The sequence below is a fragment of the Pelobates fuscus genome, chromosome 4 (assembly GCF_036172605.1).
Source record: "Pelobates fuscus isolate aPelFus1 chromosome 4, aPelFus1.pri, whole genome shotgun sequence".
In the NCBI taxonomy this organism is placed as follows: Eukaryota; Metazoa; Chordata; class Amphibia; order Anura; family Pelobatidae; genus Pelobates; species Pelobates fuscus.
This window is the reverse complement of record NC_086320.1, coordinates 133,477,705-133,493,733: the sequence shown is the minus strand read 5'-3', so window position 1 is coordinate 133,493,733 and position 16,029 is coordinate 133,477,705. Positions and strand designations below refer to the sequence as shown.

General features: G+C 36.0%; 1 protein-coding gene across 1 annotated transcript in view; it reads left to right on the top strand.

The window, feature by feature from the left end:
- Positions 1 to 16,029, top strand: part of RTTN (rotatin) — a 189,757-nt gene that overhangs the window by 103,682 nt on the left and 70,046 nt on the right. The window contains exons 30-33 of the mRNA XM_063451614.1: positions 992 to 1,120; positions 3,615 to 3,725; positions 9,240 to 9,398; positions 10,099 to 10,176. Coding sequence (XP_063307684.1) covers positions 992 to 1,120; positions 3,615 to 3,725; positions 9,240 to 9,398; positions 10,099 to 10,176 — 477 coding nt within the window. The remainder of the gene's footprint in view (positions 1 to 991; positions 1,121 to 3,614; positions 3,726 to 9,239; positions 9,399 to 10,098; positions 10,177 to 16,029) is intronic.

Genomic DNA, 16,029 nt, shown 5'->3' with positions numbered 1-16,029 from the left:
TTTCTGTAGTTCTTGATAAATTAAGAGTTTCATAAGACTTTGTTGACAGAAACATATCAATACAGTAAATTTATAGTGTAATGACCACATGCACAAAAATGTACAAACTATCATTTTTTTCATCCTCGATTTTTATCAATTTTTTCTGTGTTTGCTCCAGATAAAACCTCTAATTAGAGCATCTTGCTTTAAAACTTTTATATTTTCACCCTAATACTACATTAGAAATACATTTTTCAAATGAATTGTAATGCATTTCAATTGGCACTATTTGTTGACGACTGTTGTATTTCAAATGCCTGATGCTTTCTTCCACTAAACAAGCAAATTGCCTAAAAAAAAAGTGTTGAAAAATGGGACATACAGTTATAAAGCTTCAAAAGCAAGGCGTAGGCATTGATTTTACAATGCAATCCAACATTGAAAAATTGTTATCGCAAAATGTTACTATCTTTTTGCAACACAATAAATTAATATATAGTATTAATACATTAGTTGATTTCAAAAGCACAGATAGTCTCGCACACTGTAATTCTATGTTTGCCTAATGAAATTACCCATTATTCACTTATTTATGTCTGCAGTGAAAACTTTTTTTGAAAATGTAATGAACAGTAAAAAAATAAATGAAAATGAAACACTTAATGCATAGCAAATTTTCCTCAAAGGAGTGCAATTGGCACTAGTAATCATTAACAACGATTAAGGTAATGGCTGTAACGCTTTAATGGAAATACTCCAATGTTTTAATATAACTGATGTCGTACTAAGTTAAAGTATACTTGGTTTTAAGAATAAAAGATATCCTAAAAGGTCTTTTTTTTACTTAAATATCCTTTGACATTCTCATGTGCAGCTCTTTTGACTAGATTATGTCTAAAAATCCATACTTGAATGAAGTTAAAGATACTGCACTGTTTTTTTGTTCTTTTTCTTTCTATGAACACTCGTAAAAGTCAAGCTACCATGAAATTGTTTTCTCTCTTATCAGATCATCTCATCTTTTTATGTGGAATGGGGAGGAAATGCTCTTTCCTATATGGGAAAAGGTGTCACAAAGAGCACCGTCTTGTGCTTGCTTCATTTGTCCCATGAGATGACAACTCAGGCTAAAAACACGGTGAGAGAGCCAAGTTTTTCCCTTTGTAAGATGGACTGCCTGGGGTCTAAGCTGTTTAAGACACTAATACAATGTATTTTTGTGTTTTTTTTTTGTGTTTTTATTTGATGCTTTGTCTAAAAGATTTGCTTCTTTCCATTACATTGTGGGAACTGTGCAAATAAACCATTGTAAATTATCTCAATTTTTTATCCATAATAATATTTTGCCACAACTGGTTTGTTAAAGAGATTTTCATCTTTTAAAATCTTCCTTTTCTACCTTTCCTCATTGTATGCAGATGGTTGTTTGAAACTGGATCTCCTTTGAGGCGCTGAAGCAAAAATACCAATTAATTCCTCCTTCTGGCATTCTTTGCTTCTTTTTTAATGTTCTGTAGCTTTGCTTTCTTTTCTTTTCCACATCTTTTCTTTTAGTTTTGTGTAGTAAATGTTGTCTGGCTTGTTACAAAGTATTTTCTTTGTAATATATGTCCTTAGTGGGTGCATTCTCTCAGACACATTTTATACAAACCACACACAATAATTTATTTAAAGGAAACTCGTTACAAAAGTGGAAATGTATTCATCAAATGAAAATTCTGATATGAACTTGTTGTACTCATGTGTTTATGTAAACATTTTAAGGCTTTAAAAGACAATTTGTCACTACTGTAATACTAGCAGGTTTTATTCTATTCATTTTATATAATACTATTGCAGTGTTTACTAGAATGCAGTGTAGGGTGAAGAAAGCACTATAATGTGAATAATGTATTGGAGGTAAGTTAAAAAAAAAAAAAAAAAAAAAGCTTACTTACCTCCACTGCGCTTCCCGGTTGTGATACCTTTGGGACACTTCTGAATGCTTGAATCTGTAACAGTGAAATGCAGCACTAGCCCATGCAAGCTTGACATTTTCTCCAGCAGTGCTTTGCATGTGCATGTTCCGTGCCTTCAGCACTGCACATATTAACGTATTTGCCTACTTTGCATATAAATGAAAACCAATAAACCATGATTTTTTTTTTTTACCACAACCTATAGCTAACCTCTAGTTGGCTGTTAGGTTGTGCTAAAATTGAGGCAGTGAGAGTTCCTGTAAGAGTGCTGCTTTTTGTTCTAAATGTATTTTTCTTGAAAAGTTTTTTTCTGTTATTTTTGTTTTATGTATGACATCAGTGCATCAACATTAGCAAAAAAAAAAAGGGTGAGACTGCTGCTTTTTGGTCAATCTTTATTTAATATCTTTTGATCAATTAAAAAACATGTCAGGAGAAAATATGCCAAACAGCAAAGGCAAATAAAGCACAAATCTGCTAATCAGGAGCTAGGATTTCCAGAAATGAAATAGAGACTTTCCAAAAAAGAGCTCATGGGAACAACAAACACATGGTGCACATAATTCTGTAGTTTCAAGATGTGAGCTAATGTGACTCGTGTAGAGCAAAGGAAGCCTTGGACTAAGTCCAGAGGCTGATCTATTTCAGTAGGAAAGGGCAGATTCTCCGCATTTTAGGGAGAGCAGGAAGAAGATAAGAAAAGCAGAGGGGAAAGATAGAAAAGGAAAAGCGCTAAGAGGCCAATGTCTGCTGGTTTGTGTAAAGTAAGAGCGATAAAGAGGCCAATGTTTCCTTGTTTGTGTAACGTATTCCGCCTCACCTTGTGGTATCAGCGCCTGTGTGGCCGCTGCGGATCCACACCAAATTATAGCCCCACGTCCGCTCACGGTAATAACAACGTCGGCATGCATGTGACATTACGCAGGAGACGCACGTGCACATTCTGGGGTCAAAGGCCGATTTCGGCCAATCAGAAAAGTAAAAGGCTTATTTAAAGCATTTTTACTTTCCCTCATTGCCCTGTCGTGGTTTCCCGAGTGGTTGTCCGAGAGTGTATTTCTGAGCATTTATTCGGTGTCCCCGACCTCGGCAAGTACTCTGACTATTCTTTGGTACATTAAGTCCGACCATTCTAATGCCCGGTAAGACATTACCTGTTGGTCCTAGGTGTGATGCAGTTCTACGTGCTGGATCAACTTTTAATACTGACAGTTTGAGATTCATGCCAGTCAATTATGCAAAGTAGGTGTGTCACCCTGTATTATATTTTAAGAGAGGGCAGGTCCAAAGCACCTTTTAATTTGGAAAAACAGGTGTGAGTGTTTCAGCCTAGGCTTCTTCCCTGTCCACACATAATGAACAATATGAGAAATAAGTATTTAAAAAAAAAAAAAAAAAAAAAGTCTTACTGAATCCATATGGGGCTAGTTTGCACGAGGTACAGTAATCTTGGAAGAATATTAATTTTAACAAAGCTAATGCGTCCCAGCCAAGAAATGTTAGGAAAAGCCCATGCCAACAGATTTTTGGATCTCTATAGGATGTAAACATTAAAGTGGGTAGCTAATGGTCATTACCCAGCTAAAGCTAAGGTTCACTGACATATTTTATTTTGTACAGCTGCTGAAAAGTTTGAGAGGTTTGTTTGTGATATATGTATGTTCTTCACTGCAGGATTGGGTGCATCTCTGGTCTTTACCATACGACCATGGGAGTGATGAGCAGGTTATACCTCGGTTGGGTTTGGAATGGCTAATTCCTTTATGGGTAGACCGAGACCCAGAGGTCAGTAAATTAAAAATGATCATTGCGTATTCTCAATACATTGCAACTTTTCCAGCAGTCATTAACATTAAAGAGACTCTGCAGGGTCACATTAGAACTAGATAATTTGTTCACTTAAAACTAAACAGAAAATAATTTGTATGTATGCTTGATTAATGAAATTCTACATCAAGCATAAACTATATGTGTATCTTACATTTACAGGTTATTCATAAAGCAGTAGATTTTCCGGAATTGACTTGCTAACTTTAGGGCAAAATAGCCAACCTTGAAAAATAATTCACAAGACATTCATGCCTTTCAGCTTCTTTAGTCTTACCGTTGGAATTTACTTTGATTTATTAACAATTCTCACTTTATTGAATAACCCTGACAGCTTGTGAGACTGAACAACATGACTCTCTTTAATATGTCTTTAGGACATATTGGAATAATAAATAAAGGAGCATAAATATTAATGGCATCACATGCTTTAGAATATAATAGCTGATATTAGCACGCTGATACATTATACAAACATAATAGAATCCAATCTGTATCTCTTCATTTTTTTGTATTAGGAAGGTTAAATGAATGCTAAGTTTTCAAATAATTAAAATGTTATAAAATAATAAAATTGAAAAGACTACTAGCATTGTCCTTTTATTTAAAGACTATTCTTTCTCATCATGTTGTGGATCAATTAGAGCTTGTTTAAAAGTAAATTCATGGATTCTAGACTGGAGTTTAATTACTATTAAATTATCTCAAGATTATTTTCTGGATAATTTTAGAAGAGACGTTTATTTTGTAGAAATGAAGTAAACATAAGAGCAGAGATAATTGAATGCTTCACAGACAGAATATTCGAAGCAACTTTAAAAAGAAACAAAGCATTAAATTATATTAGGCACACGTTTCATGACAAAAATAGAATATTCAATGAAATGTCGTTTGCTCGCAACACTAGGTTTTAAGCAACTTTTTTTCTTCTTAACTAAATGATGTGATATATCTCTGATGTGTTACTTCTGCTCATTTTTTACTCAAGGGAGAAGAATGTTAGAACAAGGAGACTTTGCATCTTTAATTTACTTAGTAATTAAATGTCATTGACTTTTTTCTGACCCTTCACAGTATGATCAACAGTGGTGAACATCTGCTTAAAGATTTCTCTTTTTCAAATAGCTCAATAGCTCAGAGAATTTAAGGTTGCAGAGCTACCATACTAAAGAAGTACTGTTACAGACCTCTAATTTAAATGCTTTTATGCATAGTGTATATTTATAAATGTATAAATTTAACATGAATATTGGAATCTTGTTTAATTATTTAATTGTTGTTATTTTCATTACTTGGACTAATTATTTCATACTTCTACTGATAAAATATTTATACAGTTTTAGTGATTCACACAGGCTAGCTGTGATATATTCAGGTAAAAGAGAAGTGTAAAAGTTACATGTAATTTTTTTTATTTTTTTTTTAGATATAGTTGCTTGTTTTTGTAAAGGCTTGGTTATGTTATTTAGTAATTATAACATTACTTTAGCATTTGAAGACCTTTTGTTCCTATAGACTATTCTATATCTTTCCGTTAAATCCATTATCAATAATTGAAATGTAGAGAAAAGATGAGAACCGGTGTAACCGCAGGTGGTTCCCTTATTTACCACTATAATGTCTTAAAGCATAGAACTTAGCAGGGCTAACCATACAGATATCTTAGCCATAATTTTATATAGTTAGTAAGAGATCCTCTATTTACATATATAAATAATTGAGAATACAGTATAAAATAAGGATTGTCTTGGAAGCAATAGTTTTGTCTTTTAGATATTTATTATATAAAAATATAAATATAGACATATAAAATCCATTATAGCAAAGTTTATAAGATGAAATTAAATGCTTTGCAAATATCATTAATAGGTTAACATACCCTTCTGAACATGTCATCATGTCAGCCTCTCAGTCATTTTAAGATGGAGCAGCGTCTGTCTCCAAGTCTCTCCTCTGTGTCTTAACATTTAAAAAGTACACCTATTTATATCTTAGGTGTCGTCATTTTACGGTCACTGTAGTTCATATATGAAAAAGTTACTTTTTTTACTTTATTCATTTTAGGACCACCCTTAATTTGGCAAACATACAAGGCCATAACTAAAGGGTGCATACGTCATGGAAATTTTCCTGACTTAGTTCAAGATGGCACCTTAAAGTCTGAATAGCTTATCTGTTGTTTATACTAAGACGTAAGTGCACAGTCGTGGGAGATTCCCGGATTTGGGGAAGTTCCACTAACTTGGGGTTACCACAGTATATTGTGTACTGAAAGAGTCGTAGTATAGCCTTGAAGCTTGTTTATGCATTATTGTTATTGTAATTCGTCTGGGACAAAATGGCGCAAACATAATATGCACTGAGGTTATTGCTTAAAGAAACATCTATGAAAAACAATATGTTCCATTTCTAACACCTTGTCAATTTGCAATATCTCTTAAAGACAAAGTACACAGTTTAAGAAATACAACATTTCATTCTAAAACTTGTAATATTTGCATTTGCCCAAAACACCCTCTCCATTAAACTGTGGGCATTGTAGACCATTTCTTCCTTAAATTAGTAAACCAAAGTTCTCCAACAGTCTTTCGGTTTTTGTGCTCCCAGCATCTTTGATCATTGTTGTAACAGTAAAATATCCGTAGTGTGATCTTTGCATGTAAAGGTGGTTGATTAAAATGAGCAAAGCTTTTGTCTGGGAAAGAATTGAAAAGAACACCAGGTTACAGAGTAAGATATTCTTGGATAGAGCCGGATACGAATTGTAATCCAAAGTTAAAAGTGGTAATTGTATTTGTAATCCAAAGTCTTTAAAAGCCCGTAGAAGTTTACATTCCTTAGATACATTGCTGGAGGTTGTGTTTGTAGAATAGCCGGGTATTTGTTGTAGAGTATAGGTTGTAGAGTTCAGCTTTCCAAATATTTGGCTAGAATTGGTTGCAGATATTGAATCAGCATCATCTGTTATCACCGTGGTGATGGTGTTGGTATTTGTCTTTGTCTTTTCTTGTTTGTTTTGTTTTTTCCATGAAACATTTTTACACCGTTTATGATGTGTATAGATTGGATACTCTCCGATATTCTTTTACGGAATAAATTAATTGACAGCATTTCCAAGACATTGTCTTAAGTGACATGGATCCCATTATAGTAAATGTTATGCTGATACAGCAATCGGAGTGGATTTAGAATAGTTGCTAATTGGAAATATGACGTTAATTATCTTTCTTTGACCGGTTAGGGAGAAGACAACTTATTCCCTAGTTATTAGTGGCTTAAAATACCAGAAACACCCAAAAATTGTCTTAAAAACATTTTTTTTTTTTTTTTTTAAAAACCAAGATCTGACAGCCATTGTTGAAAGTTACGTTTGTGAGATTGGATGCTTAATAATGTGAATTTTAATTGTTTAAGTATATTTTTCAGTGGCTGTTGGGTGTAACTTAAGATGATTTGGATATTGATTATTTCTAAAAGTGAGTTAAGAAAGCACTCAGATACAATATTGAAGGTATTTATATTTTAACTCTACCTTTGTATAGGTGGTTTTATGAACCTTTAACCATCACAAACCAGGCTTTTTTAGATGTTGTTTGGGAAACTCTAATCTGGCCTTCCTGTTTTTGAGGCTCACCAATGGTTTACATCTTGTGGTGAACCCTCTGTATTCACTCTGGTGAAGTCTTCTCTTGATTGTTGACTTTGACACACATACACCTAACTCCTGGAGAGTTTTCTTGATCTGGCCAACTGTTGTGAAGGGTGTTTTCTTCACCAGGGAAAGAATTCTTCGGTCATCCACCACAGTTTTTTTCCGTGGTCTTCCGGTTCTTTTGGTGTTGCTGAGCTCACCGGTGCATTCTTTCTTTTTAAGGATGTTCCAAACAGTTGATTTGGCCACCCCTAATGTTTTTGCTATCTCTCTGATGGGTTTGTTTTGTTGTTTCAGCCTAATGATGGCTTGCTTCACTGATAGTGACAGGTCTTTGGATCTCATATTTAGAGTTGACAGATTCCAAATGCAAATAGCACACTTGAAATGAACTCTAGACCTTTTATCTGCTCCTTGTAAAAGGGATAATGAGGGAATATCACACACCTGGCCATAGAACAGCTTAGCAGCCAATTGTCCCATTACTTTTGGTCCCTTGAAAAGTGGGAGGCACATACACAAACTGTTGTAATTCCTACACCGTTCACCTGATATGGATGTAAATACCCTCAAATTAAAGCTGAAAGTCTGCAGTTAAAGCACATCTTGGTGGTGTATAGAGCCAAAGAGATTAGAATTATGTTGATGTCCCAATATTTATGGACCTGACTGTATATTCGGTATGCAGTATCTATGTAAAAATTAAATGAAATGGCACTTCGCCAGATTTAAGCCATATTAAAAAATCCATAAGTAATATTCCCCATGATAGAAATCTCCTGAAATACAATCTAGTATAGTATTAGTTTGGTGCCAGGGGTAAAGGTATACCTTATAGCGTCAAAACCGTACTGAAAACATATCTAGTACATATTAGCCACAGAAATAGACAGGTAGCTGGGAAGGAGGTTAGGAGTGATGGAATTTAGTGGGCAATGAATCCCTACTAAATAAACTTAACCAATTTTCCACCTCCACCCGCCCTACTGCTTCGTGGCAGTCCCCCTATTCATCTAACTACTGATAACTTAACAAGCTACATGAAAGGTTAAAGCATTGGAATCCCGGAGTAAAAAAATTCAGTAGCGTCCGCTCGACACACATTTCGGGCTTGAAATGTGCCTTTCTCAAGTGCAATGAGGTTAGTCCCGATCTCCTGATATTTTAAAGGAGTAGGGCACGCCTCTTAATTACGTCATATATCCAATCACCAGCGGCGGTAATGGTATCCAATTGCCGATATTGGGATTATCTCGGCTAGAATCTTGCAAGTAGGTTAACCCCTGACTTACCAGACATACTGGACTTGAAATTGTCAGCAGGTTAAATCATACCTTACCAACCAAGTTTATAGTTTCAGATTATAAATTTATAAACTCCTTAGCAATCATTCTTATGATTAGGATAATCATCCACTATTTTGATCGTTCCTTTAGAGTACATATGTAAGCCATAGTAAGATGTGTATTAAAACGCATATTTATTTTGTATTAGTGTCTCCGAGATAGTTAGCTTTCTTGACATCGGTCATCCGTGAAACTCTAAGGGAGTTAAATAAATTTGGGCTTAAAATAATCTTTTATTAAATATAAGTGAATCAATGCTATTAAGGTTAGTAGTCAATAATTGAAATATCTTAGTATGTTTTTAGGTACTTCCAAGCAATAAGTATTTCCAGTTTGTGGACAGTCATAATGCTTGACTTGCCCTTTTTTATGTTAGATGCAAACACGCACATCTCCTTAACTAATTTGTTTACAGCTGATTTGTAACAAATAATTGCCCTCTTTTGTTTTTTTTTTATGCCAATTTTATTCTAGGTAAGATTTACCAGCCTGGGTATTGGGTCAGCGCTGACAAGCCTTAAAGAAGGCTGTGTGATATTGTCAGATAGCTGTCAGAACATTTCCGGAGGCTTATGGGGAACAGTGATCAATATCATCCTTGACCAATGTGAATGTAGCATGGTGCGCAAAGAGGTAAGTTTGTTTATGTGACATATTTTCATAGATTATTTAAATAAAAATTTAGTGAATCACAAAAAACATAATGGTAATATATATAAATGAAGAAAGTTACCAATAAAATGTAATTATGCATTTTAACTTGATATATCTGTGCCGATTGTATATATTTATATATTGATTACCAACTTCATAGAGTTAAGAATGTTAATTATCCAAAACAATTACCGTAATTGTCAGTTGTACCCATAGTCTTGAAGTTGTAATATTTCCAGTTTACAGAAATCTTGCATTTTTCTTGCATTTAGAAAGTTTCTGGAGCTGGGCATAGTGACAGCTGCAAAAAATGTTCATTTATATTGCTTTCCTTTTCACCCTTGTCATGTTAAAGCTGGAACAGCTGCATCCCTTAGTAGCCATTTATCTTCCTTCTGACAGCTAATTTGTATACTGCAACATACCAATTCTCATGTATGTTATTTATAAAATGTCTGTCTGTATTGTTATTATAAGTCAATTGAAGCACCTGTTTTAATTCGAAACAGTCTTTTGCACAATATAACGTGAATTTAATTAACAGCTTGTTTTCAGAACAATAAATCCACTTATTGAACCCTTTGAATCAGTTGTGCAATGACATGCCTGACTGCACTTGATCGCAGTTTCAGCAAGATGGCAATGTTGATATCTTTTTGATTTTGTTGTTTTCTTTCAGGCTGCTTTTATAATCCAGAACTTGCTTGTCAATCCCATGCCAACAGATTTGGAAGATTCCAAAGAGTATGCTCTTCAGGTTAGTAAACTAATTCTTATAGACCATATGGAACTTAATGAACGCTAGTTTTTATATGTTGGATATCGATATTAATACAAGAGCCTTTAAAATATGAAGGAAACAAACAAACAAACTACCATTATGAGTGTTTACAGACCTCGTGGTTTAGTGAATTTGCGTGATGATTTGTGTGTTGTTGCTATGTACAGGGCTGGATGGTTTTGCTTCGCATAAACAGTATAACACAAATGACATGTGACACAATCAGTTTGAAAGTAAACATACAGGGTTATTCACTTAAGTGAGAATTCAAAATGAAGTCAAGGAGAATTTCAAATTTAAGCCCAAATTAGCCAAACTGGAAGCATAGCTGATTTAGAAATGTTTTACATTTTGGTCTTAAATTTGAAATTCACTCTTAATTTTCTCTTTAATGAATAACCCTGGTAATGTTATGTATTGTGATTAAAGTGTTTATTGAAAACATTTCAATGCAATAAAAATAAGCATGAAGAAATGGACAATCGGTCATCATACAGAAATTCTGAAGGGAAATACATTTGGGCTTAAAAGAATCTTTTATCAAATATAAGTGAATCAATGCTATTAAGGTTAGTAGTCAATAATTGAAATATTTACATTTATAAAATGCGTTGGTATTTGGTCATATGAGGAGACAAAGAGACAGAGGAAACAGAAAAGAGGAATGGAAGGGATGAAATGAAAAGGTATCACTCCAGTCAGTCAGAAGGCAAACCCCCTCTACATGCGGCAGTCCCCTCTCCCCACCCCTCAAGCCGATGAGCCAGAGATGGTAGAGAAGGCGAAATCTGAGGAGAGAACATCTCCATCTAGTGATAACAAATTAGCAAAAAGTCCTCAATATTCTCATGGATTGCTGTTCTCAGATTTTCTATTTTAATCAGGTACCATCTTTTAGCATCTGTTGTGAAAGAATTGACCTTAATTCCAAGGTTCAAGCTTATAGGTGTCATATTAGATATCCTATATTAAGCCTTGGTAAGAGGGACAGTTTTTCTAGCCCAGTGAAACACCCTGGACATAAGTTTCTGTAAAGAACGAGCTAAAGTGACCTATGTGTAATCTCTATTGAGGAGTGCCACCAGTGGATCCTAGGAGTGGGTGATCCAAAGACACTGTTAAAGTCTCTCAAAAAGATCATCCCAGAAGGGTTTGAAATCTTTATTAGCATCACAGGATTAACTGATAAACTCAGAAAGTTAGTAATCAAGTACAGTTGTTGGACACATGTGAGTTGCAGAATCCAGCTCATATCCAAATGCATGTACATATCTGAATGATGGGTTTATGAAATGGACAGATCCAAAACCATTCATGTTGACTTAGGAAAACTAAATATATTTTATTATTGTTGAAAACTTAACTACAGACTTAATTCGCATTATTTTGCAATGAATATAGATACAGTTATAACTATTTCAGTGCATCTCCCAGTTTACCTCTACCTGGGCAACCATTTTAAGCTTTTATTAAAGGGAAACTCCAGTGCCAGAAAAATGATCAGTTTTTCTGGCACTGGAGGGTCCCTCTCCCTCCCACCCCCCAAACCCCGGTTACTGAAGGGGTGAAAACCCCTTCAGTGACTTACCTGGGAAAGCGGCGATGTCCCTCGCCGCTGTCTCCGCCTCCGCGACGCTCCTCCTTGTGATTACGTCGGCCGGTGGGCGAGACTAATCTCGCCCACCAGCCGAGAAGACCTAATGCCGCGCATGCGCATTACGTCTCCCCATAGGAAAGCATTGAAAAATCATTTCAATGCTTTCCTATGGGGTTTTGAGCGACGCTGGAGGTCCTCACACAGCGTGAGGACGTCCAGCGACGCTCTAGCACAGGAAACCTGTGCTAGAAACTAGGAAGTGACCTCTAGTGGCTGTCTAATAGATAGCCACTAGAGGTGGAGTTAACCCTGCAAGGTAATTATTGCAGTTTATGAAAAACTGCAATAATTACAGTTGCAGGGTTAAGGGTAGTGGGAGTTGGCACCCAGACCACTCCAATGAGCAGAAGTGGTCTGGGTGCCTAGAGTGTCCCTTTAATTAGCTACCCACTAAGATCATACCAAAAAAAAAAATAACGTGGCAAAATATTGAACTTATGTTATGTATGGTAAACCATATCTTAACATAAGAGTTCATATTATCATGGGGGAAAAGAGGCTGGCTTTAGAATTTCAGTTTCCAGATTCATATAAAATTGCCAATGCCCTTCTAGGTATCCCATAATGTTACAAGCATCAAGAAAAACATTTTAAAATTATAATTAGGTGGTATTTTATTTCTGCAAGATTAAAGGGAAACTCCAGTGCCAGGAAAACAATCAGTTTTCCTGGCACTGGAGGTACCCTCTCCCTCCCACCCCCCAATCGCCGGTTACTGAAGGGGTGAAAACCCCTTCAGTCACTCACTTGAGGCAGCGACGATGTCCCTCGTCGCTGTCTCCTCCTCCGCACCGCTCCTCCTTCTGATTCCGGTGGGCGAGACTGATCCCGCCCACCGGCCGAGGAGACCTAATGCGCATGCGCGGCAATGGCGCGCATGCGCATTAGGTCTCCCCATAGGAAAGCATTGAAAATGAATTTCAATGCTTTCCTATGGGGAAATGAGCGACGCTGGAGGTCCTCACACAGCGTGAGGATGTCCAGCGACGCTCTAGCAAGGAAAATCCTTGCTATAATCCAGGAAGTGACCTCTAGTAGACAGCCACTAGAGGTGGAGTTAACCCTGCAATGTAATTATTAATTAATTATTAAAAAAACTGCAATAATTACAGTTGCGGGGTTAGGAGTAGTGGGAGTTGGCACCCAGACCACTCCAATGGCCCTTTAAAGATTATTTTTCCAAATTCTACCGATTGGTGTTGGAAAAACCGTGGTGAATTGAGCTCCATGACATATATACAGTGGCAGTGCAGTAAAATAAAACCGTTTTTGAAATTGATGCACACGTTAGTTAAATCAGTTATTCCATCAATTGTAATATTCTCTCCTAAAATAGGACTGTTTACAGTTAACACGTCAGAAAATAAATATAACTGGTTATATTTTAAAAGCTGCAAAATCCATTATACCTGTATATTGGAAACCATTTCTAAAATAGGAGGCTAGTGGCCAGCTCATAACATATGAAAATTAGCTAGCTACTATACAATTTATGCCTTTTTCAGTTGAACTAAAACAGGAGTGGCTTACATGGGAAAATAATATTAAAAAGAAAAATCAAGTTTAATGCATTGTTGAGATAATTAGTATTTTAGCTATATGCTATTTTTTTTGTATACATTATATTGTTATAAGCCACGGTAAATTATGGAGCGTTGTAATAGACTTTACGTTGGTCAAAACATGAGATTTGTTTCAAGTCGTTTTTCCCTTTTTATTGTGTTTATATTGTTAAACGTTTGTATTGATGTTCTATATTTTTTTTTTTTTTGTAACTGCAAAAAACAATAAAGCAATTTTGAAAATGAAATAAAAATTACAATTTAAAGCATGCATGCATTTAATTATGCGTGTTGACATTGGGGGTATATCTAATCAGAGCTAGCAATAGATGTATTTCTTCTACTTGCAGCCTTTGCTAACCCCCCTCCCCTTCCTCCCCCTCCTCTTTTTCCTACTTTTATTAGCATTCCAACATTCAGGTGACTATTCCCCCTATATATGGTGTTTACAGACAAAATACTGTATCAGAGTGAGAACAGTTTTCTAGAAACTTATTTTATTTTATTATTTTGCAGAACACACTTTACATTTGCGTTTTCACTCTTAGTTCAGTTAGAAACAATGTACAGACCATATGGTTATCTGTGTGATTCCTATGTCACAGCAGGCATTATTTTTCCTCCCAACCTTGGGCTTATTTGTGTACTATTTCCAGGCAGTCAGTCAGGCAATAGCTGCTATGGTTAATAAGATGCTGTCCTGTTGAAGATTGTTCTTTCTGTTAAGCTTCAATTACACAGATTCTATGTTTGTCTTTTAGCAGTCAAGCACAAAAAGTGCTTATGTTGATATTTCTCTTCATAACTATGCAAAGTTACTGCTTTTCACTTTCTCTTGATTTACATTTCCATATGATCAAGCTTGCTTAGTTTGCATTTATGTACCATGCAAAATAAGAGTTTTAAATCCATCTTACCTGATTCTTAATTACATAGCTAACATATTTTTTGTTGCCATAATTCAGGAAAAGTAGCATGGAAATATAAATCATATAAACATTTGTTTTCATTCAAAATGTGGATTAACAAAAGAAGTGAAATGAGTTGGAATAATGCACAGCATGCATTGTACTAATTTTGGAATATTAAATCTAAAATAAGAATTATTTTTGTTAAATGACTTGAAATGCATCCTCAATATTTTGTGTTTTATGCAATGTTTCAAGGGGTGCTTTAACCTTTAGATGATGTAGTGGTTATGGTGCAATGATGAGAAGTCCCCAGTTTCTTTTTTTTGTTTGTTTTTTTGTTAGAGGGGTGTCAAGCCGTTTACAGCAGTTTCACAAAAAATGGGTTATCCCAAGGCACACCTTCTTCACCGACATTTTTTCCTCCTTATTAAGTCCAGATATTAGTATAAGTTTACATTCTTTGTCCATGCCAAATTGTTGTTAAACCATTAAATTATTCTGGATTGTGACAAGCTCCCTAAATTTCTAATTTCCAACCTACAATTTGCATATGGCCCCAAAAAATATTACCGGTACACTACTGCAGGGTTGTCTCAGTTAATTTTAATACCATGAGGCTTTTTTCAATAATGTTTTCTAAGGGTACAGTCAGGTCACCCCTTAAAGTGTCCAACCTGCTTACATGTTATGTTTTTTCCACATACATTGTTTTTTGGGGGGGAGATTTTATAATTTCCAGATATTTTAGTCAATTTTAATATGTGCATGGTGTGACAAATTACTGGGAAAAGTTATAGTTGATTTAGATAGTTTCTCCTTTTGTGCATTTTGGGTGCCAGGAGTAGATAATTTGGAAAAGCTGTCAGGTGCCTTGCCTCCGTGCCACTCGCGGTGGCGGCCTTGCTTACTCTGTCACTGCGTGCTGCGCCATCTGGTCCCTGTCCACGGCGTGCGGCTGTCCCCACCGCCGTGCTCCAGACTTGACAGTGTTTCTGTCGCTGCACACTCCAGAGCAGCATCCTTATATATGTGCCAGACCGGTCATGTAACCCGGCACACAGTGATGACCACAGAGGGAGGGACGAAACTCCTCCCACGTTTTGTGGTTAACACTAATTGGAGGTTAGCCAATCAGACACACCCTGTGTGTATATAAGCTATCCTCCTCCTTGCCTCAGTGCCCTGTTGTGGTCTTTGTTTAGCCCAATAGCGCGTTATACTCTGTCTGATTAATTGGTTACCGAACTTTGGCTTGTCTTACGTTTACTGTGTTTTCTCTGCTTCCTGACCTCGGCTTGTCTCTCTCTATTTTCCTTTGATCTTGGCTTGCTTTGACTATTCTTTTGCATAGCTCGGCCATTCTAAGGACTGGTATTGCAGTTCTGTCTGTTGTGTCCTGTCTGTGTGTTTAGGTTCCCTACCAATCGTGACAAAAGCATGTTGGTGTGATGCTCCAAACCACTCACTATAAGTGTGACTGTGTGCACAGAAAATCCAGTCCAGGGCCGATGCTAGGATTTCTGCAAAGGTCCATTTTGCCGCCCCCTCATGAAAGTAAATATAAACGCAAAGAGGTTTATTCACTAAACTCTGAATTGCAGTGAGTTGAAAACCAAATTGCAATATTTAAGCAAAAACAGCTGAACTGTGACTGTAGCCAAATTGGAGAATTCTTCTAGATCCGCTATTTTGGCCTAAA